At 42.1% G+C, this 27,281-nt stretch overlaps 3 protein-coding genes across 3 annotated transcripts; all 3 read left to right on the top strand.

The window, feature by feature from the left end:
- Window positions 1-15: 15 nt before the first annotated feature.
- On the top strand, window positions 16-4,165 carry LOC106865199 (transmembrane protein 238-like). The gene is made up of 2 exons (XM_088174419.1): window positions 16-492; window positions 3,148-4,165. Exons 1-2 carry the CDS (start codon window positions 107-109, stop codon window positions 3,155-3,157), a joined length of 396 nt encoding a protein of 131 aa, XP_088030545.1. The 5' UTR covers window positions 16-106; the 3' UTR covers window positions 3,158-4,165.
- A 2,660-nt stretch (window positions 4,166-6,825) lies between these two features.
- Window positions 6,826-19,118, top strand: RRN3 (RNA polymerase I transcription factor RRN3). Its single transcript, XM_014895142.2, has 17 exons — window positions 6,826-7,148; window positions 7,612-7,668; window positions 8,511-8,600; window positions 8,681-8,810; window positions 9,253-9,312; window positions 9,773-9,836; window positions 10,308-10,377; window positions 12,030-12,128; window positions 12,674-12,769; window positions 13,205-13,340; window positions 14,119-14,249; window positions 14,870-15,000; window positions 15,793-15,977; window positions 16,262-16,370; window positions 16,783-16,935; window positions 17,148-17,235; window positions 17,635-19,118. Exons 1-17 carry the CDS (start codon window positions 7,056-7,058, stop codon window positions 17,791-17,793), a joined length of 1,851 nt encoding a protein of 616 aa, XP_014750628.1. The 5' UTR covers window positions 6,826-7,055; the 3' UTR covers window positions 17,794-19,118.
- A 1,307-nt stretch (window positions 19,119-20,425) lies between these two features.
- On the top strand, window positions 20,426-27,174 carry NTAN1 (N-terminal asparagine amidase). The gene is made up of 10 exons (XM_014895149.2): window positions 20,426-20,693; window positions 21,668-21,770; window positions 21,858-21,923; window positions 22,476-22,584; window positions 23,498-23,571; window positions 24,799-24,852; window positions 25,593-25,646; window positions 26,152-26,249; window positions 26,499-26,612; window positions 26,858-27,174. Exons 1-10 carry the CDS (start codon window positions 20,613-20,615, stop codon window positions 27,035-27,037), a joined length of 933 nt encoding a protein of 310 aa, XP_014750635.1. The 5' UTR covers window positions 20,426-20,612; the 3' UTR covers window positions 27,038-27,174.
- Window positions 27,175-27,281: the final 107 nt, after the last annotated feature.

The raw sequence follows: 27,281 nt of genomic DNA, 5'->3' as shown, positions 1-27,281 counted from the left end.
CCCTCAGGTGCGGGGGCGTGTCCTGCACCTGCCGGCGGGTGGGAGGGCGCGGCCCGGCCCTGCCCTCAGGTGCGCGCGGCCCGAGGCGGCGGTGGCGCCGCTCCCGATGGCGGCCCCGGGCGGGCTGGGCCGCTGCGTAGTCGCCTTTTGGCTGGCGCTGGCCTTCGACGCGCTGGGGCTGGCGGTGCTGCTGGCCGGAGTGTTCGCCGACGTGTTCTTCTCCGACCTGCTCATCTACGCGGGCGGCATCGGCATCTTCCTCAGCCTGATCTGGTGGGTGTTCTGGTACGCGGGCAACCTGGAAGTGCCGCTCGAGGAGCTGCGGGACGACGTGGGGCTGTCGGCGCCCAAGGGCCGCGGGGACACGCTGCTGCGGCGCCTGGTGCACGGCTTCAGCCTCCGCCTGGGCTCCGCGCTCGCCCCCGCCCGCCCCGCCGAGCTGGAGCTGCAGCGCGCCGGGGGCAGCCGCGGCCGCCACGCCGAGCCCGGCAGGTGAGAGCCGCGACGGGAACAGGCTGGGAGCTTTGACTCTGGCTGGAGCTTGGGGCAGCTCTCCTGCCCGAGATTCGGGTTAACATTTGCTGTGCTAAACCACCTGCCCGCAGCTGACGCGTCTTAAAATAAAAGTAGTGGGGAATCTTTCTCAGTTCAGACGGTTAAGAAACGAGTGTGAGAGATTGCACAGGTGGGGTTAGGCAGGGAAGACACTTCCTGTAGCCGTCTGAGAACGGAAAAGGCGAGCAGGAGTGAAGCCCGGGAGAGAGGTGGAGCTGGCATGCGGAGAGCTGCTGCCACAGGGCAGCACAGGAGCCCTGGCGTTCTGAACTGGTCCTCACAGCCACCAAATGCTGCCAGCAATGGCCATTAACCACTACCCCACACCAGCCCCTGGGAGGGGAACCCCCTTCGTTAGCATCATGAAGTGTTAGTTCATTGGAGAACAAGAAAGGTGGAATGCTGACTTGGATTTAACTTGGGGGCAGAGCTGTACGTAAGAGGCTGAAACTCATAAATGCAATCATCAGTTAAACTGATTGTCTTGAACCTCAGTCGTCTAGAAAAGATGTGATAATATACGATGTGTAAAGGAAGTGTCTAGGTCCCATTTCAAAGCATGGTTGAAGAACATGAAGCTTTTCAAAATATCCCTAGGGTGTTCATTTACATGGCAAAAGTCAAGCCTTCACTTCATTATGTAAAATCCTCTATTGAAGGAACTGTAAACACAGGTTTGTACTGTTTGAACTGTTCAAGGATTCTAAACATCTCGCTGTTCTGATTCACTATGTACAAGATAAGCTTTTCCTGCTTCTCCTTGAAATTTAATTCTGAAGATACTGTTGATTTACAGAAAAGTTCATGTGGAAATCATCTTCTTTCATGAAAGCCATGAAATTTTTCTTGAGAGGAAGTTTTAACAGTAGGGAGATGGAATATAAGTAATTATTGCTTAATAGAAAACTTGTGGGAGGCAGGAAAGAACAGCAGCAATACAACTTTCAAAGATTTTTACTGCTCTTTAGTTTATTATTAACTACAGCTGCAATTAGAAAACAGGCTGTTGAAAATTAGTAATTCTATCTTCAGACCACCTTTTTTTTTTTTTTTTAAATGGGTCTAAAACTGGCAGGTCCATATTTGCAGGGAAAGATTTGTACTTATAAATGACTATGCAGAACCATTCCATCTAAAGATCATGGCAATTGCAAATTTTTAACTCAGTAGATAATCTGCTATCTCTGTAGATGGATATGTATTCTGTTGTAATGAACTCCTAGTAGTGAAAGTTATCCATTATTTTGAAATATTTCAAGTCTTATTCTTGATTGTAATTAATTTACATGTCCTATAGGGATATACACACACACATATATATATATATATATATATATATATATATATATATATATATATAGTGATTTAGTACAAGATATCCCAAGTAAATGGCAGCTTCTGTTGCTACAGTAAACAAATTCCAGTAGAGGTAATTCAGAAGGAACCAAAACAGAGGGGGTGTACAGCAGTTATGTTACATATTGGAACATAAACTCTGTGACTTTACTTGCAAGGTAAAAAAAAAAGGATAACAAATGGTTTCACCTTGAAAGATAATTTAGAGCTCCCTTTTGAAGTAAGTTCATCTAAAGTACCTTAGAACTCCTCATAAACAACTGTCTGAATCAGATCATTCCTTGCTGATAGACCAAATCCTCTCCCCATCAGGAGATATTTATGAACGTAACCAAACGGGTTAAACATGTTTGGGCAGATATTGTCTGGATGAGAAGGTAAAAAACCACCACCCTACACACACATTCAGAAACAACAAAAAACTACCCAAACCAAAACAAACAAAAAACCCCAAACAAAAAAAAAGGCACCACACACACAAAAACTCACCCCCCTCAAAAACTAACAAACAAAAACAAAGCAACCAATCAAACAAAAATAACCGAAAAACAAACCACCAATAAAACCCCAATGCCTTCACTTTACTGGCCATTTGGAAACCTTCTTGAGCATTAAATTTTGAAGTTATGAAAGGAACACTACAGGCTGTTCTGATTTCCCATCTTAAAAATTATATAGTAGAGAAAGGTGAGAATTCTCATGATATGGAATGCTTCAATTAAAGGAATACCAAGTAGATGAGGATCCTCAAGCCTGAAGAGAGATGCAGAGTATAAAGTGTTCCAGAAATCTATCCAGTCACTATGAGTAAGGAATGAAGTGTATGCCTCCCAGGGCAAAGCAGGAAAAAACACACTCAAGTGATATGTAATTGAAGTGTGAGATTACTTGACATGGGAAGGGGGACAGATAAAAATTTACTGATTCAAAAATCCAAAGGACAAAGCAGAAGAGATATAAAGATAATATATTTGGTTCAGGAAGACCTGGGGCAGTCAGTGGCAGTTGAGGTGATATCCTGAGGAGATATTTTTTGTGTGCTTTATTGAGACATCACACTTGGCCGTTATTGGAGATGGGCTGGTGACTTGATGGGACCCAAAGGAAAGTTCCAATTGACTGTTAAACATGAGGGAAAGTGCTTTAAAGATTGACCTTAAGTAACAGTTTAGAGTTATATGGCCGTTTGTTCCAAGACTATTTTGGAGTAACCTTTTCTTCATGTGTTATCTTCAGGATCTGTTGAATACACGACTGTTGATGTTGCTGCCCCAAAAAGTGGGGGAAGTGCTGCAAATTATGGAAGGAGATTTCCTACTCAAAACAATGGGATTCTCTCATTGTGGAATAATCTCTGCAAGCGTTGTGGACTCTCCATACCATGGACACGTGGAGCCATATCTCTGCCAAATGCACCTGTATCAGTGTTGGACTGGATATGCCTTGAAATGGTGAAAATAGATCTCCAAAAATCTCTTTAAGTAGTGAGAACTATGAAAGAATTGAACCTGATTTGCCGAAAAATCACTGCAGCTTCTCATATAGTTGGTTTTATTGTTTTGTTTTAATTATTATTTTTAATAACCTGGAAGGTTTGGATAAAAAGCTCTTGCACAATGAAAAGCTTTTGCACTGTTTTTTACCAAGGTCTGGAAGTCAAACTTACTGTGAATTTTTATAATGCCAGTGCAATACTTTTGTTTGTAAGGGTGTTTCTAAAATGTCTATATTAAACTGTTGACTCAGAGCTGCAAATGTAGAAGTTGATCATAGTGTAAATACACAATTTACAGTGTCTCTTGTAAAGTTTCATTGTTATATTGAAATAACCTGGAATCTGAGATTTTATAAGTAGAACACCAGTGATGTTGGCATAAAAGTACATTCTTTGTAGTTACAAATGATTTAATGTGACAACTCTCCCAAGAGGCATTTTTAGTCCAGTGATGTTGGAAATTATTTTCTTAATGCTGAAACATTTGAGGGAGGGAACATGACCAAAAGAAATCCTGTTGATTAACAACTACTCCAAGGCGTTAACAACATTAAAACGTTAAAAAACAGTACCTGGAAAAATATTTATATTAATGCTAGAGGTACCTAAAATTGTGTGGAGAAATTCCTCGTGAGTTCTGGTTTTGAACTAAGAGTTTGATGCCTGGTAGGTCTTAATGCATAATTTCAATGCACAATTGTTCTATGCCACACCTCATTGAATACTAGAGGTGGAATTAAGGAAAATATTTACAAAGAACTCTGTGGCAGTACTTCCTTGTGAACTCTTGAAATGTCTTTCAGTGCTTTCCTGTAAAATTACTGGAGTAACTTATTTTCTATGCATATTCTCATTTTCAAATATTTTCCAAATGCTCTATCTTTTAGCAAATTCAGAAGAACACTGAACTTGAAGGTCTGCAATGTGATTTTTCCTTTACTATCTGCAGTTTTTAGGAGATGTATGTAATTTGTTTCCTCCTTTTAATGGAACTGCAATGTGACACCACTATGGTGTTACAATGGTCTGATTTTAAAAAACAAACAAGCTCCTCCCTTAAAACCTTTAGATCAGTTTTCATTTGCAAGATTTTTTTAAAAATTTCATTGTTCTGAATAGAGAGATGCTTTTTCTGATTCCCTATAGTTTCTCTTATAAAGTGAATTATGAGATATGGTGTTTAATAAGTGGAATGATTAGTAGCAGCTAAAAATTAAGCCAAAACTCATGTATGCAGTTCACATACTTCGTCTGCGAAAACCAAAAATTTCTATTCACGTGCTGCAATAATAATTACTAGAGTGAATTGAACAGGCCTTTGCATTCCTTGTATATTATAATGTAATTAATCTTAAATCTTAAATATCAGTATTTAATGATTGTTGCATAAGATGGTAGCTAGAATGCAACTTTACAAAACAAAATTTATGTGGAATTCCAACTAGTTTACTAGTATGAATAGTATATATTTTAAAAATTATACATAGGAGCTGATCCATCAGTTAAGGAGGATGTTAAGCACAGAGAAGCCCTAAAGCACTAGAAGGTTACTGAGATAGTGAGTCCAAAGAATGAGAGACAGTATTTGCTGGTGAGCAATAATACCGGTTGTAAATATTGTAACTATTTTCCTTTTGAAAATGTATCCAGTTACTGTTTCAAGCAATCAGTTTGCCTTCTAAATCAGGAAAGCTAAACAGAAAATGGGAATCATCTGCAGTTACACATTAACAAATATTTAACACTATTTTAGTTTCATGATAGCCTTATCTGCTCTGCTCAATGCAGCACAAAGTCCATCAAAGAACTTTTATATTGTTGATATGTTGGACATGTTTTGGACTGCTTGCTGTGATGTGAACAGAGTTGTACAGCTAAAAGTAGAATTCCTCTACCCATTGAGGAAAGTCCCATGCATGCTTTTTAAAATCTTAGCCAAAATCACAAAGAACCAAACTAGTTCCAGAAGGATGGGTACAGGACTCTTTAGCATCTATTTAAGCCTTAAAACTGGCTCAAAATGTCATCCTACATTCCACTAAAGGAAAAACGCCAGCCCCCTAGCTTCTAACTATGTAGATAGATAAAATGCTTGTTAGACTTTAAACGTGGACTGCATCTAATGGAAGTTTTCATGGGGTATATAGTGTCTACTTAAATAGGAACACCTTCATTGGGGAAAGATTAAATTATTAGTAACGCCTACAAAAATCTGTTTGACGTGACTTGTGAGAGTTGCTGGGAGTGACATAATTATTACAGTAGCAGTTTGTGTAGAAAAGAAGCATAAGTGTATAGCAAGTTGAGAGGGCTAAGGTCAAATAATGGCACGTGTTGCTGTAGCCAGTTTGTGTGAATGGGTGAGGTAAATGTTACATATTCAGCCAAAGTAAGCTTTGAGCAGATTGGACGTCCCTGAACAACTACACAGGAAATGCAAGTCTCTGTTCATACTCACCCAGGTTGCTCTAGCAGTGCAATGCGTGTGTATACGATCTTTTGGGAGCAAAAACACTTACTAGCTCCGAGACAGAAAAGTCCGTAACACATTTTGTTTAATGATTGGTGCTTTAATATAGACCCAGCCTACACAGGGAGGATGAAAACATCCAGAAATCTCACTTGAAGTTCCTGTGCCTCTGTTCTAGCAAATCCATTATTATTTCCCAAGGTCAAACTCCGCTTTGTTTAGAGCAGATTCTTGTCCCTCTTTAACCTCAATTATATTGTTCCGACTGTTTAGTTTATCCCGATTACATTTTTTAGTTGATAACCCAGGCTGGCCGTGCCTTTGGTGTCACCGCGGCTCCCACCGCTCACGGGGAGCTGCCCAAGGGGATGGGATCGCTCCACCACGACCCTGGGGATAAATCTGGATTTCTGCTCACGCACCCCGGGACGCTGGGAACGCTACTGAGACTCAGTGTTAAAACCGGGATGGTGACGAGAGCAGAGCTTCCCGCTCCTCTTCCCCGCGTACGGGGCTGGAAACGGAAACGCCCTCTCCCTGTCCCGCCGCGGCTGCTCCCTCCCGGCGCTCCGAGCCCGCTCAGCGGAGCGGTGCGGCCCGGTCCCAGCTCACTGGTTCCGCTCGGTGCCGCTCAGCGGTTCCGCTCGGTTCCGCTCAGTGCCGCCGCCTAGCGGTGCGGCCCGGTCCCAGCTCACTGGTTCCGCTCGGTGCCGCTCAGCGGTGCCGCTCGGTGCCGCTCAGTGCCGCCGCCTAGCGGTGTCGCTCGGTGCCGCTCGGTCTCAGCTCACTGGTTCCGCTCGGTGCCGCTCAGTGCCGCCGCCTAGCGGTGCGGCCCGGTCCCAGCTCTCTGGTTCCTCTCGGTGCCGCTCAGTGCCGCCGCCCGGCGGTGCGGCCCGGCAGTGCGAGGGGCGGTGCCGGCCGGCGCGGTTTCCGCCCGGCCGCGCAGTTTCCGCCGGAGCGGCATGTGGCGGCGCGGGCAGGCGGGACGCGCTGGGCGCGGGGCGCGGCGCCGCGGGCCCCGGTAGCGGGGACGCGGCTGCTACCGCAAGGCAAAGGGGGGCGCAAAGCGGGGGGGAGCAGCGGCTCCTGCGGCTTTCCCTGCTGAGGAGGAGCCCGAGAGGAGCCCCGGGCCTCCGAGCGGTGCTCACGCGGCTTCCCCTCCCCGCAGGAGCCGTGACCATGCTGGGAGCGGACGAGTTCATCAGCTCCCCGCCCAGGAAGACGGTGCGGTTCGGGGGGACCCTGACCGAGATCCTGCTCAAGTACGAAAAGGTGACTGCGGCTTCTCGGGGGCCTGCGCTGCGTCCGGGCTGCTGGTTCCTGGGGTCATTCCGTGAGAAGACTCGTTTCGCCTTACGCAAGACCGTGCCTGAAGGCTTAGGGAAAAAAATGGAAGGAGGCTGAGCGTTGTAGGCTTGTGCCAGGCGGTATTGATGTGCGAGTGAAAAGATTTCCCCCGTGAGTCAACCTCAGTGGCCGGGTGAATGTAAAGCCTGGGTTGTGCTAAAAAGTGTGCGCAGGGATCCAGCTGCAGGTGAAAATGAGCCAGCAGCCTCGACTGGCTTCTGAGACAGCACCCTGTTACTGCTGCTTCAGCCTTCCTGAGCCGGCTCTCTCGTGTTCTTGATATACCTGTTCAGCAATAGTTGGTTGTTCGGATACATTGAGGTAACTGATAGTTTTTACTGAAGGAAAAAAAAAAAAGTAATTCATTTATTTTTGTTTCCTCTGATAGGGTGACACCACAGATTTTGAGTTGTTAAAACATCAGCTGTCAGATCCAGACATAAAGGTAAGACTTTGATAGTCAGGGGTCTGATGATGATTTAAAGTTCGTCTGTCTGAGTGTAATCACCAAACAAGTCATTCTGGTGCTTACACAAATCCTTTGCTTAGAACATTTAAATTGTATTTAACAGCTTTTTTCCCTTTGCAGAAACCATCCAATTAAAACTCTAAATGGAATAAAAATGTCTATTTATACACATATGTATATGCAGGATCTTTATAAATGGTGCCATATCCTTACCAACTCTGCTCTGCCCTTTGAGTTTGTCTTTGTTCCAGATACCATCTTTTTAGGTCACTGATGCTTGATTATAGAGACACTTCTGTAGATCAGACTGTGGTTTCTGACTTTTATAGCCTTTAAGTTGCATTGAATTTTACCTCTTGATATCACTAAATTTGGTTTCACTAGGCAGTACCATACATATGCATTTAGTAGTTATACCCAGAAGTATTGTTTCACTCTTCTGTAGAGCTACAAGTACCCACCACATTTGCTGTTTTGAGACTTGAATGTCCCTTCTGTTAAACTAGAGCAAAAGAGAAAAGAAAATTAGGATGAAATACCATTTCTTTTATGTTCTGCATGAGGGAGGTTTCATTCCTTGCTCAGTCTGACTGAAGCCTTCATGGCAGGCTGTTGGTTTAGGAGTTGGCATGAATGTATTCTGCATTCAAGAACTTTCATGGATGAGGACACAAATGAAAAGAAATTCCTTTCATGTTAGTGTGAAAACAATTTCTATTTACAGTCTTAATCTCTTGAGTTCTAAGGTTTTGTTATTTTCTGCTAATAGGTCGCACTGTTTATTGAAATAGTTACCTATTTTTTCTGCTTATTTTAAGGATGCCCAGATTATTAATTGGCTGCATGAATTTCGAGCTTCTGTTGCATATTTGACCAAAGAGCTTGAACAACTGGTCAAGATTTTGCTGGTAAGTATCTGCTACGTGGGTAGATGAAGAGTTTAGTACTCAGAACATCCTTTGATATCTTGATTTTTGCTTACTTTTAGAAACTGCCATGGTTGAGAAGGAGCAGAGAGGTAGTGGAAGAATATCTGGGCTTTCTTGGCAATCTCGTGTCAGCACAAACTGTCCATCTCAGGCCGTGCCTCCAGATGATTGTGTCACAATTTGTCCCCCGTAAGTTACTTCTCTCTAAATCTTCTTTGTTTGCTCATCAAAATCCCCAGATAGATAAGTTCTGTATAAATACAGTCCATGACACAATTAATTACTGAGTTATTTGTTTTTTTCATACTGATCGTGATACAGATAATTTTCTGTACCTAGATATTAGAAGACATATTCTAGTTGCTAATACAGATCCTCTTCTGAAGTTATCTTGGAAATGAATGAACTGTATAATATTTTTACTACTAAAAAAATCAAAAGCTGAAGTGAGGATCATGTCAGATGTTCTCAAGAACTCCTGGTTCTATAAATAAAACAGTCTTTAAGAAAGTCTTGTGGCTAATTTTGGTGCTTTAGTCCTGGTGGAGACTGGTGTCCAGTGTGTTTGCTGTTGAATTTGTTACCTATAAGATTTATACAATTTTGAGATAATATTCTCATGTTTTGCTAGCTCGAATAACCATCAGAGAAGATGACGTGGATATTTCAGATTCTGATGATGATGATGAAAGTGAGTGTAAAGGATACATAGATATATATGCTACCATAGTGCCTTTACTAAAAAAGTATCCAGTGCATGTTGCTCCTTTTTTACAAAATTAATTGAGCTGAGTTCAAACATCAAGAAACATCCTTAAATTCCCAAGTGAAAGACTTTCTTGTACTCAAATCAATGGTGTGCTGACCCACTCTTTACTACTTTCAGACTATTCCTGTTGGTGCAGTATCTGTAGGAATAGAATGCATAGGGAAACATTCCTAGTCCTAGATTGTTTCAAAGTCAAAGAAAAGTTAGGAGTTGTTTGGTTTCTGTTTTATTTACCTGAATGTACACCCCCCAAAAGAACATTTTGGGAAATGCAGTTTCCTTGGGAATCTTTCCATTGTGTAGTTGATATGAACTGTTTTTACTGGTTTCTGATTTAGTTTTCTGTAACCAAGAGCATAAGAATTCTTTTTTCTTTATCTAGACGTTTCTGAAAACTTCAATACATGTCACAGAGCATTGCAAACTGTTGCAGGATATGTCCCTTCGTAAGTATAGAAGGGTTTGTGTGCCCTTTCCTTGCAGATTTAAGGCTTGTGAACTGATGGGTTTTTTCCTCTTAATTGGAAGTATAATACTTCATTTCATTGCGTGATTTTTCCTAGTATTCATTAACTGGTAGAATGCTTTGTACAAACATTATGAAGTTTCTGTCAGGCATCAGCAGCTGAAAATCCTATTAATAGAAATGGAAAGTAGGAAAAGTGGTGTTGATAGTGGCTTCTGTGTTCTATATTCTGTAGTGATATTTGAAGTGGCTTCTAACAAGTGCATTGTGAAAGTTTGCCAGTTATTGTCTGTCCAGCGATCCTTGCCAAACCACATTTTATACAATTTCTTACCTTAAAATAAAGTTCCTATGAAATAAGCTTATTCCAGTACATCTTTAGAGTGCTGGAGTTCAATATTTGCTAAGCTATGACTTTTAAGTCTGATTTTTGGTTTTTAATTAATTATAGGACACCACAGTTTCTCATGCCGATACTTGTGGAATTCTTCCCCTTCATTAATAAATCAGAAAGAACTCTGGTAAGAGCTGTGACTATTTTTGTTGATTTGTTCACCTGTTTTTCTAAATAGATAAATGTTCTGTATAGTATTACAACTGATTTGATGGCAGTCGATGCAGATTTTTGAAGAAGATTTTTATATCTATAATAATTACATATATAATAACCATACATAGGATTATGTCTGTTTCGTGTAAGATTGTCCAACCATTCTGAGTTCATTGTGCACAAGCACTGTGCTCATCTTTAATAACATCACCACATATTTTTCCACTGGATTGCTTTCTTAATCAATGCACACCATGGAGCTCCTTGATGAGGTGTCTCAGGTTGTGCCAAAGGAGACTTTCTCGTTTGTTATCAAATCTGGAAAGTCTTTGTCAGAGGAACAGGAGATTTGATAAGCAAACAAGAGACAATGGACATTATAGGCAAAATCCAAATTGCCAGTAGAGGAAAGCCCTCTAAGTTGTTTCATTACAGCTTTAGCATAGTGTTTGTGTGCTGAAAAACAAGCTGGAAACCTTTGACAGGTTATGGCTGTTGTTTGATCTTTCTATTTACTTGTTCCAACTTGATATGTTGGCACTTCATGTTACAGAAAGGCAAAGCCATGCTCCTGCAGCTAAGTTCAGTTGAAGCTGTTTTGAATTCATCGAGTGCTGAAAAATCCCCAAAGTTCTTTATATATCTTGCAATTTTTAAAATGTTTTTGTTGTTGTTGTCTTAATCCAAATAACCTTAAGCACCAGCTCCCCATATGTAAAATGGGGGATAAAAGCTCGTACATGGTGTTAGGAGATTTATTTTCTTAGCAGCTTGGTGAGGAACAAGATGTGAAGAAATGCGTAGCTGTTTTCAGGGCAAAGCTCAAATGAAGTGGAATAAAATATGATCCATGCATTTTTGTGAAATATTTACAATTTATACCTTCTCATTAAACTTTCTCTATCCATTTTGTGTACTGACCAAGCCTGTGAAAACATGAGCAAGATGGCCTGTGGAAAAATCATAGGTACTCATGTAATTAAAGGTTGTGTTATAGTGCTTATTCACAAATAGACTGTGGTGTACTTAAATGTGGCACTTTACCTGATTTTATGCAGTGACTTGACGGTTTTGCTTTATGAAAGTTGCAACGTTGTCTTTTGTACATATTTGTGTATACATGGGTGAGCCCAGGCATGCTCACAGAACTTGTCTGGTAAGCTGCTTGATTTACAATCAGAAGGACTGAAGAGGCATAGCTGTGCAATTTGGAATGGCTGCTGGGATATTATAATACTATGAAATAAAGATTCATTGGGTCTCATTTCAACCATGTATAGCTGGCTTTAGATACAGCCAAGCATATGCTTCATTTTCCTAAATAGACATAAACTCCTATGAAAATGAATAACTTTTCTTATAGAATCTTTACACTCTATCTAGAGGTAGTGGGGAAAATTTGCATGGAAATAGCAGATTAAGTAGTTAATGGTGACACAGCTTAACTACTGAAAGTTAATGTTTAGTTTATACATTAACTTGCTTTTGTTTGAACACAGTCTGTTTAAACCTATTTCTGGGTCTTTAGGTAATAAATTAAGAAACTTGTTTTCTAGAAGTCCTTTGCAGAAATTTGACTTTCTGATAACACTATTATTGATACCAATTAATTCTGTGTTTTAGGAATGTTATGTCCATAACCTGCTGCGAGTTACTGTGTATCTTCCAACTCTGAGACTTCAGATTCTGGAGCTTATTATTGAAAAGCTACTGAAGTTGGATGTAAGTTTATTCTGTGTTATCTTTTATGGAAGGTTGGCATCAAAATACACAGAGTAGGAAATGAAATGCACTTGTGATCAGAATAAAGATGTTCCCACACCTGAGGGTAACTGTATGGTGTGTAATATCACACCCTGCCTGGAATCTCTGCCTGAACCCAAGTAACAGTCATGTGGTGATCAGCACTAATGTGCAGGGAATGTGCTTCCCTTTGTGTGGTTGATTAGTTGTGTCATCTCTTTGAAGTAAAAGAATTACAGTCCTAAAAAATGGCAGGAGTCCTAAAAAAAAGCACTGTAAATAATCGTGGCTTTTTGCCTCACTGTGTAACAGTCTGGGGAGAGCTTATGCTGGGGAGGTAAATTTTCAAAGTTTAGAGTATACTTTCATGTATGGCACATCCTTCCTTTTTAAAGTGTTTATTTAGTCCAGGATAAAATCTGGTCAAGAACTTATGTTGTTATGTTTTTTATATAAATAATAAAAACCCCAATTTCATATTATTGTCATGGTTTTATAGAAATTAATTTCTTGTTTGAAACTAGGTTAGCACTCCACAGCAAGATATTGAAGATGCTGAAGAAGCTGCTAATAACTCTGCTAGTGAGGAAAAATCTACAGAGGAGGGACTTTTTGACATGGTAGGTTATCTTGTTCTCTTAATTTTTTTTTTAGTAAAATTATCACTTCTGAGGTGGCTATGAACTAAGTGTAGAAATTCATTATTACTTTGTTGTTACTGCATTGCACACTGCTCTTGAAACGTGAACAGCTGACAAATGATTAATATGTTCTCAGGTATTGACTTTATTCATGTGAACACCTAGTGTTACAGCCAGCAAATCAGTTTCATTATGTAAAAACACAAGCAGCTCTGCAATAAAGCTGGTTAAAGAAGTCGTGGTACTTGGCTTACTGTGCAAAAATTTGCTTATACTGTATAATGAGATACTGCTTTGTTAAAAAAAAGAAACTTTAGCATATTGCTGACAGACAAATGTAGTTTCACTTTTCCTGTAATTGCTGTCTCTGTGATTCGTGTATTTGAAAGCTGCATGTGCCATTTTATCTACCAGGAGGAAGATGAAGACAGAAAAGGAAACAAAGCTGTCTCTCCCAGTATTGAGAGAATGGCCCATCCACTTGCAGAGCGCCTGGACATCCTGATGACCATCCTGTTCTCCTACATTAAAGATGTTTGCCATGTGGATGGTGAGAACACTTGATCTAGAATCAAATTTGTTGTTTTGCTAACAAGTAAGAAACACGTAAGAGGAGTTCTTGCTTTTTGTACTGCAAGATAGAGCAGAACTCTGCCATTAGCAGCTGTAGTCCACATTCCTAGCTCTGCTCTGGTGCTGGGAGAGGTACAGTCAGGACTTTAGAGGTTTAGTCTTCACTTGGAGACATTCTGATTCCATTAATATGATACTCTATCCAAACTGTAGTAGGGTATCAATGTTTTTATCATTTGCTTTACTTGAGTGTTAGAATTATGGATCCTTTCAACATCACAAGGACTGGAAGTAGATCAAAACAAGCAGGCACATCAATCAACTGGCTTTGTTACAGGAGAAAAAAAGAGGAAAGAAATGGCTTTCACTGATACGTATTAAAGGTTGAATTCCTTAGATTTATATATTTAAAACAATATTTAGAAACCATTATGCTGTATCTTCTCCACATAAGTCAGGTGATTTATTTCTTTGTGTTTTTTTCTTGCTCTTCTAGCTAACACATTAGCAAAGTTTGCCTGTCTAGCAGCTTTATATGTATGTGCAGTCACACAGAGATTCTTCATTTACACCACCTTAAAAAGCAGTACAATTGAACACCCGGATCTTTAGATGTCAGATAAACTGAGAAGTCAGGTTGACAGTTTTTCTTTACATATTTCTTACTGGCATAGAAAGATATAAATACCACTTCTGCAGCATGAGGGAGGGAAAAAAACCCCGAGATGGCTCATTTTGTTCTGTTTCTTTTCAAGGAAAGCTTGACATCAGCAACACGAAGGATTTGTATCGGGATCTGGTTTCTGTTTTTGACAAGCTCATATTACCAACCCATGCTTCATGTCATGTACAGTATTTCATGTTTTACATCTGTAGCTTTAAATTGGTGAGTAAAAGCTGGTTTTAAAATGCAGTTTCCTCTGTCATTTCTGCATCCTTGTTTTGGTTCTTTTTTGCAAAACAGTTTTCTCTGCTGTAATTCTACTCTGAAGATAGCAAGTACATCAGGATTCATTAGTGTCTTTGCTTTCTTTTCCTTCTCTGTTACTCCTTTCTTTTTATGATTGCTCTTCCCATGTTGTTCATAAACCACTTAGAGATGGAATCTTAGCAAGTGTGAAAGAACAAACTTGGTTAAAACTGATCTCTTTGACAAGAATCAGTTGTACTCTTGCACCCAAGACATGGGATGCAAATTTCTTCAGCATCCCAAAACTATCACAAGGATGCTGTCTGTTAGCTCTTTGATTTGAAAACTGTGTCTGCTGTTTGTTGTTCCCCCACCCCTCCCATTTTCCCATCTCTCTCAACAAACTGTTGTTCTTTCTTTTACAACTGAGTATAGAAAAAGACACAGAAATGAGTGATCTTCCATCATGTGTAGGAGAGGTTGTTTACTGCAGTTATAGGTAGATTTTTGTAATGGTTTGGTTATGGGAATTGAGTGTTAGGAATCTATTACTGAAACAGTGTCATCTCACAATTTCTATGTATCTTTTTTCTCAGGGGTTGGCTGAAGCATTTTTAGACCATCTTTGGAAGAAACTGCAGGATCCAAACAATCCTTCAGTAATTAGGCAGACTGCTGGGAGTTATATTGGCAGCTTCTTGGCAAGAGCTAAATTTATTCCCATTGTGTAAGTTACTTTCATACATGAGCAGAACCAAACAATTGATGCTACTGTGGAGCTTAAGCAGAGAATTGGTCTTCTATTCCCACTGCTTTGTCAATAAGCCTGAATCAAGAATCTTGTTTGTCCTTTCAACAATACTGATTCAGTATTGTCCTGAAGTTTCTAGGAAAGTTTTGCACATTCAGGATGCAGACTGATGATTGCTGAGGTTCATGACTTGCTGTTTAGGGCTTCACTTGCGAAGAAGTGCTGAGCATAGGAAGGTTGTGCTGACTTCAGGCAGTCATGGATTCCCAGTATATCTGATGTTTTTAGTACCCAGTGTTAGGCACTTTGTGCAGGCTCTGGAACAGGGAGATAATTTGTTCTAGTATTTTGATAGAGAAGAGTTAAAATGTCTTCCTTTTTATATATACATTCTATATTTTTGTGCTGTTCAGAGTGGGTGTGGTGACTTTAACATTGGAGTTAGTTGGGTATTGGAATTACCTGGTAGACATAGGAGGCATTGCTCTGTACTGCCTGTAGCCAAGGATTCTGATTGTTTACTGTGTGTTCATGGATTCATCTCTTCTGGCATCACATCCTTTCACTGATTGGGGTGTTCAGTGCTGATTGATTCATTTTATGCTGAGATAAAGGAGAAAGCTCATAAAAGAATCATTTTTTTACAAAGAGATTTTTTTACTTATGTTTTTATAACCACTGAGATTCTTGAATATTTGTTGAACATCTTTTCTACACCATTTCAAGTGTTACTTTTACACTTCCCCTTTTTTTCTCCCTGCATTACAGTACAGTAAAAGCATGTTTGGATCTTCTGGTGAACTGGTTGCATAAATACATTGATAATCAGGATACAGGAACTAATGCCTACTGTGATGTAGCTCTCCATGGGCCATTCTACTCTACGTGTCAGGCAGTGTTCTATACACTTATTTTCCGTCATAAACAACTTTTGGATGGAAATCTAAGGAAAGGTAAGTGTATTAGGTTTGAAAGGATTCATTAGAAGTTTTACTGCTGCTATGTTTTATAGTGGTCAATACAATCAAGTATCTGATGGCAAGTTTATGTTGTTGTGCTCTAAATAAAATGAGGTGGCTTGTACATATACTGGGGCCAGACCTCAACTGTGAGAGTGCCCCAGGGTGTGCTTCTGTGGTGGTGCAGAGTGTAGGCATGTCACACTGGAAATTCTTAGAAACTAAGTTCAGTTTATATGATATCTAACTTATATTTGCAAACTCTTCTTATTTTGAAGGTCTGTCATACCTGCAGAGTTTAAATTTTGAGCGCATTGTCATGTGTCAGCTAAACCCCCTGAAGATTTGTATCCCTTCTGTTGTCAACTTGTTTGCTGCCATTACCAGGTACCTGCTCATTTATTTCAGTTTCAGCTTGGCACAGAATTTGTGCATATCTAAAACCAGCACAGGGTTTTGTTAGGCACAGTGTTGAATATTACCTGAGATGTAACACTGCCCATATTCCAGGTGTGATAAGTTTATTCCTAGGTTTCAATGGAATCCTGCAGTTCTGTGAAATTGATTGCTCTGTATTGGAGCCAGTGTAGTTGTACTTGAAATAAAGTTTATAGGAGCTTAGAGGAAGAGAGCAGACTTTACCTTGTGATTATCTTGCAAACTCCTAATAACACTGGAATATGGAAGATAGAAGTGATATTTGTTAACAAATAACTTTGTGTTTTCACACCATCCATCTGAAAGTCTTGCTTTGGGTGTGCTAGAAGTGCTTATCTTTTCTTTATTCCCTTTTTTAAAGGAAATACCAGTTAGTGTTTTGCTACACAATTATTGAGAGGAACAACAGGCAGTTCATCCCCGTTGTGCGGAGCGGCACCGGGGGGGACCTTGTGCAGACCTGCACCAACCCCCTCGACAGCTTCTTCCCCTTTGACCCCTACATACTCAAAAGGTACAATTGAAAAGTGAACAACTCCTTTGTGCTTTCTAGAAAATAATGAATACAACTGTAGGAAACTGTCAGTGCTTCTGCCATTGACTTTCCTCCCTGATCCTTTGTACCTTTCATATTTCACATTTTAACTAGATTGTCAAAAGTTTAATTTAAAATGTATCCCTACTATGAATACATTAACTCATTCTGTGCTTTGTTTCCTCTCTCAGATCAAAGAAGACCATTGATCCTATGTATCAGTTCTGGGAAGAGCTGAGTGCTGAAGATCTTGAGAATCTGAAGAAACCCATTAAAAAGGTAATCTTCCCTGATCCAAACACAATTCAACTCTCAGCTGCTTTTATTGCAGAATATATATTTTTTTTTAAATAAGAGTACACTATACATTTAAGGGAATCTGCGACTGAAATTTGGAAGCTTTAGGAATTGATCCATTCTTGCCTCGAGAATGCTTTTCCCTCTTTTGCAGCACAGGAGCCACGTGAAAGCTTTATGAATGTGCTCAGAAAGTGGATATGATGATGTCACTGGGAAATTCACCCTGTAGATGTGATTTAGGTCCCATATTTCATAATCAGAGTACATCTATTTCTCTTACCATTCCAACTGATTGTGACAATCACAGTGTAAATCCAGGTCTCTATTAAGATTTGACAGTATCTTCCTGCTCTCACTGATCCTTTTAAATTTTTGCAGGGTACTTCTGAAGATGAAGACGATGACTTTTTGAAAGGAGAAACTCCTCAAAATGATGGTGTGGTTGAAATTACACCAAATTCTTACGAGTCCAACACACGGAGCCCTGTGAGCAGCATTGGCTCCCCTGCAGACTGTTACGTGCCATTCCCACTGTGACACTGACAACCAGAAGGGAAAAGGTTGAAAATTGTGTGCAATGTTTTGCTCTGGAAAGAGACTTGAGCTCAACTTTCCAAACTGGCAAATGTTTAAGTAACTACATTTAAGAAAAGTTTCTTTTTCTTAGTCACCAGATTTCTACAGATATATTAAAGTTATATGTTGCTAGAAAAGCATAGAGAATAAATAGGGTGATATTTTACAAATTTCACATTGAAATGGTTTTTATGACTTGGAAGGATTTTTTTAATAGTTTTTTCCAACTCTTCAAAACTATGTTTACTAATGTTTCTCTACAAGGTTTTAGGTATCAGGAGTGAAATTCTGGTGTTTCTTCCTGCAGATTTGTGTGGGGGCCAGAATTCCACTGTCAATGTCCCAACTCTGATGACTGTTCTTGAGCTGGTTTCAAAGTAATGGTGTAATCTCTCAATAGGCAGGGCATGAATCCAGTCTGGCAGTAGTTCTTCCACACACATCTCTTCAGCTTTAGCTGTCTGTAGAACCATAGTTGGTGAAGCCACTTGCTCGTGGGAAGTGCACTCGGACAGAAAGCATTATCCCTCCTTAAATCTGTAGCTGACACACACCTTTCCCAGCTAGGAAAGTCCTAGACATGTAACAGTGATGGTTGTTGGAAGTGTTGAAAATGAGGGAGTAGCTGAATGTATTATTTGTAGATAATTTTCTTTGGGGTGCTTGTGAAGCACTCCAAGACAGGTATTTATTTGCCAGATTTGAAGTTTATATGTGAATGCTGAAAATAGGAAAAAAAAATCTTCCCTTGTGGAAAGGACGTGATGGTGTCAGTGGTCTTGTGTTGTCCATGTGTCTATCAGTCAGTGTAGAGTTTCTCTACAGATGTTTCTTGTCTTTTCATGGTTGCTGGCTTTTAGGGTTTGAGTAAGAATATAAACAATGGGAAAAAAATAAATGCTATTCGTGTAACATTTAGTTGAAAATTTTGTGTATTTGAGACTAAACTCCAGTTGCCCTTCTTTAGAATCTGAACTTGGAGGCTTTCAAGACGTTTTTATTTGGAGCCAATAAAGTTTGGTGCAAACAGTGCAATTCTTAACATCCTTGAGAAAACCACATCTCTGTATGTAACTGAGGTGGCCTCTGTGTAGCCTGACTTCTCAAAGTTGGGGTGTTCATTCTGACAGACTGAAGAAATGAGTTTTGGGGATGACACTTCAAAGTGCATAAGTGGATGTGTTCTTCATTGTATTCATTGTTCTTCAAACTGAGAGGTTTTGGTTTTAATTGTAGTCCTCTTTATTGTCAGTCCTGAGTAATAAACAATAGATTTCCATCTGAAATAATTGTATTTTCTCCTGGCACGGAAGATCAGATCAACAGCAAGGAAAACATCCTTTGAAAGATGCCTTTCAGACACTGCTTCCAAAATGAGGGTGTGTGAAACTTTCCCAGTTGTGATACCAGGTATGTGATTCAGGACCTTCCACGTATCATGAAAAGCAAAAAAAAAAAACCAAACCAATCCCATAAGTGCAATATGCAGACATTGAACTGTCTGTGCTGAAGTTACACAGTTTTAAGTGTTTCTGGAACCTTTGCTGTGACAGCTCTGGTTTGCTCAGTGTAATTGCAGGCAGGTGTGCTGGCAGGTGCAGGTGTTTTGCTAAAGAGAGTTTGTAAATACCAACAGCTGTGAGAGGAATGCTCATCCCGAGATGCAATTTCATCTCACATGAGAAATGCAGTGTGTCTCTAACAAAGCATTTATTCTGCTATGGAATCATAAAGTCATAGATTGCCTTGGGTTGGAAGGGACCTTAAAGATCACCTAGTTCCAACCACCCTGTCACTGGCAGGGTCACCTTCCACCAGACCAGTTTGCCCAGAGCCCAGTCCAGCCTGGCCTGGAACACTTCCAGGGACAGTTTACTTCTGTGAAGATGGATGGAAAGGCTGAGCTGGGATCCTGGGCATTTTCTGTTTCTGGGCTGTGGGCAGTCTGGGTGCCTGGCTATTCACATTCCCTGCAGGGCGAATTTACTCTGCTGCTACTACCATGGTTCTTTCTCTTAGTGCCTTCCCCAGACATCTGGAGGAAAAAAAGCTGGTCTTTAAGGAAAACCTGTCGTCTTTGGGATTGTCTGAAAATCCATCTTGTGGTTGCTGGGGCAGAAGATGGTGGTGTGAGGATTGGCCTCTTCTCCCAGGCACACAGTGATAGGACAAGGGGGAGTAACCTTGAACTGTGCTAGAGGAGGTTTATCTTGGACACCGGGAATGATTTCTGCACAGAAAGGGTGATTAGACATTAGTCCAGGGGGATGGTGGAGTCACTGTCCCTGGAGGCATTTAATGAAAGGCTGGACGCGGTACTCAGTGCCGTGGTACAGTGGGCACAGCGGTGTTCGGCTAGAGCTTGGATTCGATGAGCTCAGAAGTGTTTCCCAACCTTAATAATTCAGTGATTTGTAAATTTGTGGCTTTACGACTGTTACTATTTCATACCACAACTTACGGATGGCCCGCAGCGGCGAGAGGCGGGGCCATCGCTGCAAGGTTACCGCGTTAAAATCCTCGGGCGGCGCGGGCGCGTTTCCGTCAGCCGCGGGGCCGCTTCGCTGTGCCCGGCCCCGGCCTCAGGGCGGGCGGTGCCGCGGCCGCGCTTTCCCAGCGCCCCGCGCGGCGCCGCCCGGCCCGGCCCGGCCCGGCCCAGCCCAGCCTGCCGAGGGAGCGCGGAACCGGCCCGGCCCGGCCCAGCCCAGCCTGCCGAGGGAGCGCGGAACCGGCCCGGCCCAGACCAGACTGCCGAGGGAGCGCGGAACCGCCTCGCCGAGATGCCGCTGCTGGTTAACGGAATGCGGGTCGACCTGAGCCGGCCCACGGGGGACATGATCCGCGCCCACCCGCACCTGGAGGTGAGGGGAGCGGGAAGGGCCCGGCGAGGCCCGCAGTGCCGCGGTCGCGGCCAGGAGGAGCGGGGCGGCCTTGGGTTGCAGCGGCCCGGGGCAGGGGCGGCGCCGACCTCGACCCCGCGCGTTCCCCGCGCTCTGACAGCGGAGAACCGGAGGGTGATGGAAAATAAACCAGCCGGTGTCGGCGGAGGGGCTCAGCGGTGACCGTGCGGCCGGGGGTAGGGGTGGTCGGGCGGGCCCTGTCTGCGTGAAATGACAAAAACTGATAAAAAGTCAAGATGGGCACTGTGGGGAAGGTGCTGACCTTGCTTCCAAGGTATAAATGGTATTTATTACCTTTAAAGGCGAAGTGCGAGCTAGGAATGTGAGCAGAGCTGCCTGGGGAGCTGTTTCCCATCAGAAGGTATTTTTTACAGATCCTGAGATTATGCAGAAAACCAGGGCAATTTTGCTAAAGCTGTGAAGTGTTTTTTGAGTCCAGAATGGAAATTCACTTTGTCCCTAGCAAGTCTGTGATGAAGCACTGCAGTAGTCATAGCCCAGGAATCCGGGTTTTCCACACACCAGTCAAGCTAATAAATGATAGTATTTTGATAAGTGAAAAATAAATATTCTGGATTATGGCAGTAGAAGATTGAAACATCTATATTTCATGTTTTCTGTTCTGATTAAACTTCTAAGGTCAGTTCTGGTATTATCTAATGTAAACTTTGCCCAGTCTAAATGTTTTTTATTGTGCCTCCATTTTATGGTCCGTGTAACAGGGAAAGGTATTTTGTGTCTCTGTGGAATGATGAGATTTAATTCATAACTCGATCAGTGTCGGGAAAGCAAAAAACTTTCAAAATTCAGAATATCTGTAATACAAAGCACTCTCTGACCTGAGTCTCTTTGCTTTTAAGAGGTGATGTTTCTGTGAAGTAATGGGTACACTTGAGAATTCAGCCACTGTAGTATCTGCTATCATTTATCTTTAGGAAAAGGCAAAACTTCTGAGAAGTCAGCCTGCTCAGATCGTGGAACCCAAAGGCCTTCTCTATGTCCAGCAGAGAGAGTTTGCAGTGACTACACCTAAAGATGGTGTGTAGGAACATGAACGTTTTTTCTTGTACTGAAGCAGTGATTGTGAGAACTGAGTTCTTACAGTGTTTTCCTCCTTTCAAATAGGTTCTGTTTCCATTCTCGGATCAGATGATGCCACTACCTGCCACATAGTTGTGGTCCGACACACAGGTATCTCTAGAGGATGTTCAGAGCAAAGCCTGTTTCCTTGAAATAAGGAATTAGTATTGGTTTATGTGGCATTGATAAAATTAGCTGCAGTTACATTAATACAAACCTGAATCCCCAAAAATCACCGAATATGTAGCTGTAGAGTCGTTCTGAGCGTTGGTGTGTTTGGTGTGAGAGGTTCAGTGCTCTCCTTACTCCCTGAGCACATTGTCACTTGCTCTGCAGCTGTGGCATTGCAGCCCTGGGCTGTGTCCAGCAGTCTGGCAGGGCGGGGTTTGGGCATTGCAGAGGTGGAATTTGTGGAAAGATCCTCACTGCGTGCCTGGGTTTCTGGCATTCGAGACGCTGGTCCTGTTCAGAGGGCGCCTGTAGCCCTCCCAGGAGCTGTGCTGGTTTTACCATGGCCCATGCAGAGGTGTTGTCTCAGTCACATGCCCTACTGGAGGCCGCTGTGCTGAGGGGGGCGAGGCAGCGGTGGGGCAGCTCTCCCCTGCAGCACTGGGGACTGTCACTGTTGGTGCCACTGTCCCTGAGTCCCTGTTCCTTCCCCAGGCAGCGGAGCCACGTGCCTGACGCACTGTGACGGCTCGGACACCGAGGCCGAGGTGTCGCTCATCATGAGCTCTGTGAAGTCCTTGTCTAACTCCTCAGGCTGTGGCAGGTCAGCTCTGCTCCTTTCTTGTGTTCTGCTTCTCTCAAAGGTGATTCTGTGGGGTTCACACAAGGGAACTGTGCAGGAAATAGCTCTTGATCAGCAGCCGCATGCCAAGTGAAAATGACTTCCCTGATGATGATTTTGGGGGTACTTTTAGCAGTCATTTAAAGCACGGTTCTGTTCTGAAGAGTGTCTCTGTAAAATGAGGTTTGTGTTTACTGTTTCCCATTTAACTTTTGTTCCAGTTTTGCAAAATTTTCCATATAACTGGTCTTTTGGTTTATATTACATTTTTCCCTTCAGGATGTTTGTAAATTCTTTTCAGCATCTGACAGTCCATCAGGGAATTTTGTACGTCCACATTAAAAATAAATTGTGTGGAGGACAGGACAGTGGGTAAAAAGCTCTGACTGAAACAGAATTTAGCAGACAAGCTTCTTTCTGGATGTGGAGGTTTTTGCCCCTGTGGTTTGGTAAGAACAAAAGCTAGCTCATGAACTTTGATTCGTGATTTGTAAGGACTTTACATAGACACTGCTTAGAGAAGAACCCTGCTGCATGGTCCAGAATAGTTGTGAGGAGATCACGGGAACAAAAATCTTCAAGTTTAATTAATTGAAAGATGATTACGAATTTCAGTCCAAACCAGAGGTGCCAGATATGCCCCTGGAAGAGAATTGCATGTATTTAATGCCTCTTCAAGCTTGTTCCTGTGCCATTTCCTGGGTGATCCCTGGAGTTTTCAGAATGGAATTATCATAACTTGCTGTGTAATGCAAACCAGCTTGGTGCATGTGATTGTAATAAGTGAGGCTTCTCTAATGATTGCTTTGCAATTTGGGCTGGGGATTATTTTGTAAAGCTATTCATTTTGAGATGTCTTTTTAATTGCTGTTTCCTGTTATTCCATCTCTGTTAGGCTGGAAGTGCACCTAGTTGGAGGTTTCAATGATGATAGGCAGTTATCACAAAAACTTACTAATCAGCTTCTTAGTAAGTTCACGTTTTTTCCACTCTCATGTCCAAAAAAAAAAAAATAGTTCTGGCTGGATTTGGGTAGAGTTTGTTTGTAGTCTGAGGCCCCAGTCATTTACTGGAAAGAAATGTGGATTCACTTTGAAGGGTCTTTTTCTCTGCTTGAGAACTTGGTTTGGAGAGGGGCTGGACTGCTGGGGCTTGCCCATGCTCAGTGCCTGGGCCACAGGGTCTGATCCTGTCACTTCTCCCTGGCCCATTCTCGGCTGGGGAGAGTTGTGTGCAGTTCAGGTGGCCTTTGATTCCTGCTCATCTTCTGTGGGATCTTGGGCAAGTGTTGTCACTTTCCAAATCTGTACCTGTGGATGATTCATTGGTTACCACTCAGTTCATATCTTAATGTGAAGAGGTAAAATGTAATTATTGTTTGGAATTGTCTAATGAAAAATGTCAGGTCTGTTTATAAAATCCATAGTCCAGAGGAGTGATAGCAGTACTTTACTAACAGTTGGAAGTGTAAAGTACCTGCTTAGCTGGGAGTGCTCTGGCTTGTGCTAAGCACTTTGTCACTTCTGAAGAGGCCTCTGCCCCACTGGAACGGGGAGGGGGCAGGAATGGGGCAGGTGTCAGGATTGGAGGGAGGTGTTCAAGGGGGTAAACAAAAAAGGCAAACCAAAGGCCCAGGGCTGCAGCCTTGTGGCTGTGACACCTGATGTGTGTTATGTGTCATGTGAGAGAGAGTTCTGTGCAGCACAAAGTATTTTGGTTAACTTACTTTAACCTTCTGGTTTTCATGCATCAAGGTACAATTTGAATCAATAATGCTGTATTGCTATCAGAACTTTAAAAAAAAAAAGAGGGTTTTTTTTCTGGTGTTTGAGATGGTGAAAAGCAGAATTAATTTACAGTTAATGTAAGACTGGGTTTATTCACTATATTTGTAACATTTTACGTAAAAACGTTTAAATAAACTGCTAAATGTATAGCAGACTAGAGCAGAGCTAATGTGATGCCAGAGCCAAACCAGTGTCAGTAGGAGTAAAGTGGCAGAGCACTTTCTTAGCAGATTTTTGCTGTTACAAATGACCCCTCTCTGTAAATTCCTGTTAGTTTGAAGCAGATGTTCAGAACCCTGTTTGCAGTGTTGCCCTAGCTGGGGCAGGGATTTAGGTGTGTGTCCCTTGCCCCCAGACAGCAGTGCCCTGCCATCACTCACTGACACTTTTGCTGTCCTTGTCATCCCAGGAGCGTTCGACCTCCAGCCAGAGGATGTTCATTTAGTGACTTTCTGTGTAACAGGTAAGAAAATGTTCCCCTGGGTTTGGAAGTACCTTTCCTGAAATAAAAGGGCAGGGGGCTTCTCAGATATGGCTTTTTCTCCATACCAGTGTGTAATTTTCAGTTTTACTGCTGGGGTTTGTGTGTGGTGATGTCAGGGAGCCAATGCAGGGGGGATTCGCTCCTTACCAAGTGCTGCTGCACTGCAACCAACTCATAATCCTGGCCAGGTTATTTTGGCACAGTTTTCCCAAGGAACAGCTCTGTACCTGTGGATATCTTACAGTTGAGAAGGACACTTACAGACCTTTGTTCTGCTGGGCTGCTGGACCTGCCTCCCTGCAGGGTCCAGTGAATCCATAAACTTTAGTGAGTTCATAGTGTGTGACGGCACGTGGAGGAGGAAGTTCCTTTTCTTTGTGGATGTTGAGATCACATTTCCATCCTCTTTCCATATCAGAGGTGTTGGTGACTCACATCTTTGAACCTTGGCATCATGGTGGTTCTGCATTGTGTTTTTTTCCCTGTAAATTGTCCATGCAGAAGCTGGAGCTGGCTGTTCTGTTAGGAGACAGCTCCAAGTCCCACTCGTGTTGTTACTGGCCTCTGCCTTCTTTTCCATATTACTTTCAGGCTTCCTTGATTATTTCTGTCTTATACAACATCAGGTTTCTTGCTCTTCAATAACATATAATTAAATAAATGCTGCTCAGACTAAAATCCAAAGCCCTGCAAGTTTGACTTCTTTTTCTTCATTACAGAACTAAACGATAGAGAAGAACAGGATATTCACTTTCCAATCATTTATGGAATAGGTGAGTTAGTTAAATTAGAATTGAATTTTCCTTTTGTAACTGGATTGCTTTTCAGATTCCAGTAGTAAATGAGCTGCTTTTAATGACTGAGGAAAGTCCACCCTAAAAGTTGCACACTGCTGTCAGAGGCGTAGGTAAAAATGCTTTTCTTGTGGTGCCACAGCTGGGAAGATACACACATGGAAGAGGCTGTGTACAAATGCAAACTTGCACTCAAGAGTTTATCAGCCTCAAGCTACTGCACTAAATTTATGCTTAGAATTTAATCTTCTTCTCTTTGATTACTCACTGTTTTTTCTAATTAGTTCACTCATCTCTGAAATATTGAAATGCTGCCAAAGGAAATGAAGTAGAAATGTGCTGTTGCAGGCTTGGGGGCTGAGAAATATAAATGTGGGATGGGTTTTGCAGCTCTGCAAGACAGTTTTGTTGGGGATGTGGTCATTGTAAAGAAGTGCCTTGAAACAATTAATTCTTACTGTATTTAATCTCTATTTCCTACCAGCTGTGAATGTTAAAACAGCAGAGATTTTCCCTGCAACCTTCCCAGAAAAAGGGCCAGATGAGGATCTTCGTTCAGCCCATATTTTAACAGGAGCACCAGTGAGTAAAAGGAAGGGGGAAAATGGGAAGGGGAGACCAGTTAGGGGCAATGAAACATCCAAAGTTTGAGGAAAGTATCCTTTGGTAGCTCTCTGGGTTCTGTGTTGTTACCATTTCACGCTGTGTCTGTCGGAGTAGCTGGGGGTGTTGGAGTTAAGCAGGGCTGAGCTGGGCCAGGCCAGACTGAGGGGAACCCTCCCTGTCTGGGGGAGCCCTGGCTGCCCCCACAGCCTCCCTGTGTTCTTACAGCTCACCAACATCTATGATGCAAAGACAGAACAACTCCGGATTGGCCCTTACTTCTGGGGGCCTTTCCCACACGTGGATTTCTGGTTGGAACAAGATGATGCACAGATTTTACAGGTACCTGAAACTAAATGTTTGTGGTGGGTTATTTTGTTGTTGTTTTGGGGGGTTTTTTGGTTTTTTGGTTTTGGTTTTTTTTTGCCTTCTAGCTGAGTAGAGAGAGGGGTACTGTAGTCTGTCAAAACTTTTCCCAGCACACTGCTGTCCCTGGGAGGGTGGGGAATAACCTTCTAGAGAAACAGGATAAAGAGAACACTGTATCCTGAATGTCAAGCAGCTCTTGCTCCCATCTTCTTTTTCAGAACCTTTCCACGTCGCCCTTGGCTGAGCCCCCCCACTTTGTTTCCCACATTAGAGCTACATTAACATTTCTAAAAGAACACCCATTTCCATCTCAGTCGCTGTTCCCTGACAGGAAACCTCGCATCTACAAAAAAAATGAAGAAGGGTTGTGGGAACAGGTTTGTTCTGACAAAATCTAACCTGGAACCCACCCCCACAACTGCTTTAGGGAAATACAATCTTGCAAGACTGAGTAATTTGTTGCAAATGGCATATTGTTGGTCACAAATACTATTGTTCCCATACTTTTCAAAATAAAATATTTTGATAGAAGTAACTTGCTTTTTCTGCATTACTTATGTAGAAATCAGGGTATCCTTAAAGTAAGAATTTGGCTTTGTTTAGGTTCTGTTGCTCCAGTGCAGTAATTTGATGGGCACAGGT

This window comes from Sturnus vulgaris, chromosome 16, assembly GCF_052056855.1.
Source record: "Sturnus vulgaris isolate bStuVul1 chromosome 16, bStuVul1.hap1, whole genome shotgun sequence".
Lineage (NCBI taxonomy): Eukaryota > Metazoa > Chordata > Aves > Passeriformes > Sturnidae > Sturnus > Sturnus vulgaris.
This window is presented reverse-complemented; position numbering and strand designations above follow the sequence as displayed.

What these genes read in the sequence shown, in the direction of transcription:
- LOC106865199 (XM_088174419.1), top strand. Translation starts at nt 107, where the DNA reads ATGGCGGCCCCGGGCGGGCTGGGCCGCTGCGTAGTCGCCTTTTGGCTG.
- RRN3 (XM_014895142.2), top strand. Translation starts at nt 7,056, where the DNA reads ATGCTGGGAGCGGACGAGTTCATCAGCTCCCCGCCCAGGAAGACGGTG. An exon ending in AGGAGGGACTTTTTGACATG is followed by an intron (nt 12,770 to 13,204) that starts GTAGGTTATCTT and finishes TTTATCTACCAG; the next exon opens with GAGGAAGATGAAGACAGAAA. An exon ending in GCTAAATTTATTCCCATTGT is followed by an intron (nt 15,001 to 15,792) that starts GTAAGTTACTTT and finishes CCTGCATTACAG; the next exon opens with TACAGTAAAAGCATGTTTGG.
- NTAN1 (XM_014895149.2), top strand. Translation starts at nt 20,613, where the DNA reads ATGCCGCTGCTGGTTAACGGAATGCGGGTCGACCTGAGCCGGCCCACG. An exon ending in AGTGACTACACCTAAAGATG is followed by an intron (nt 21,771 to 21,857) that starts GTGTGTAGGAAC and finishes CCTTTCAAATAG; the next exon opens with GTTCTGTTTCCATTCTCGGA. An exon ending in ACTTACTAATCAGCTTCTTA is followed by an intron (nt 23,572 to 24,798) that starts GTAAGTTCACGT and finishes TTGTCATCCCAG; the next exon opens with GAGCGTTCGACCTCCAGCCA.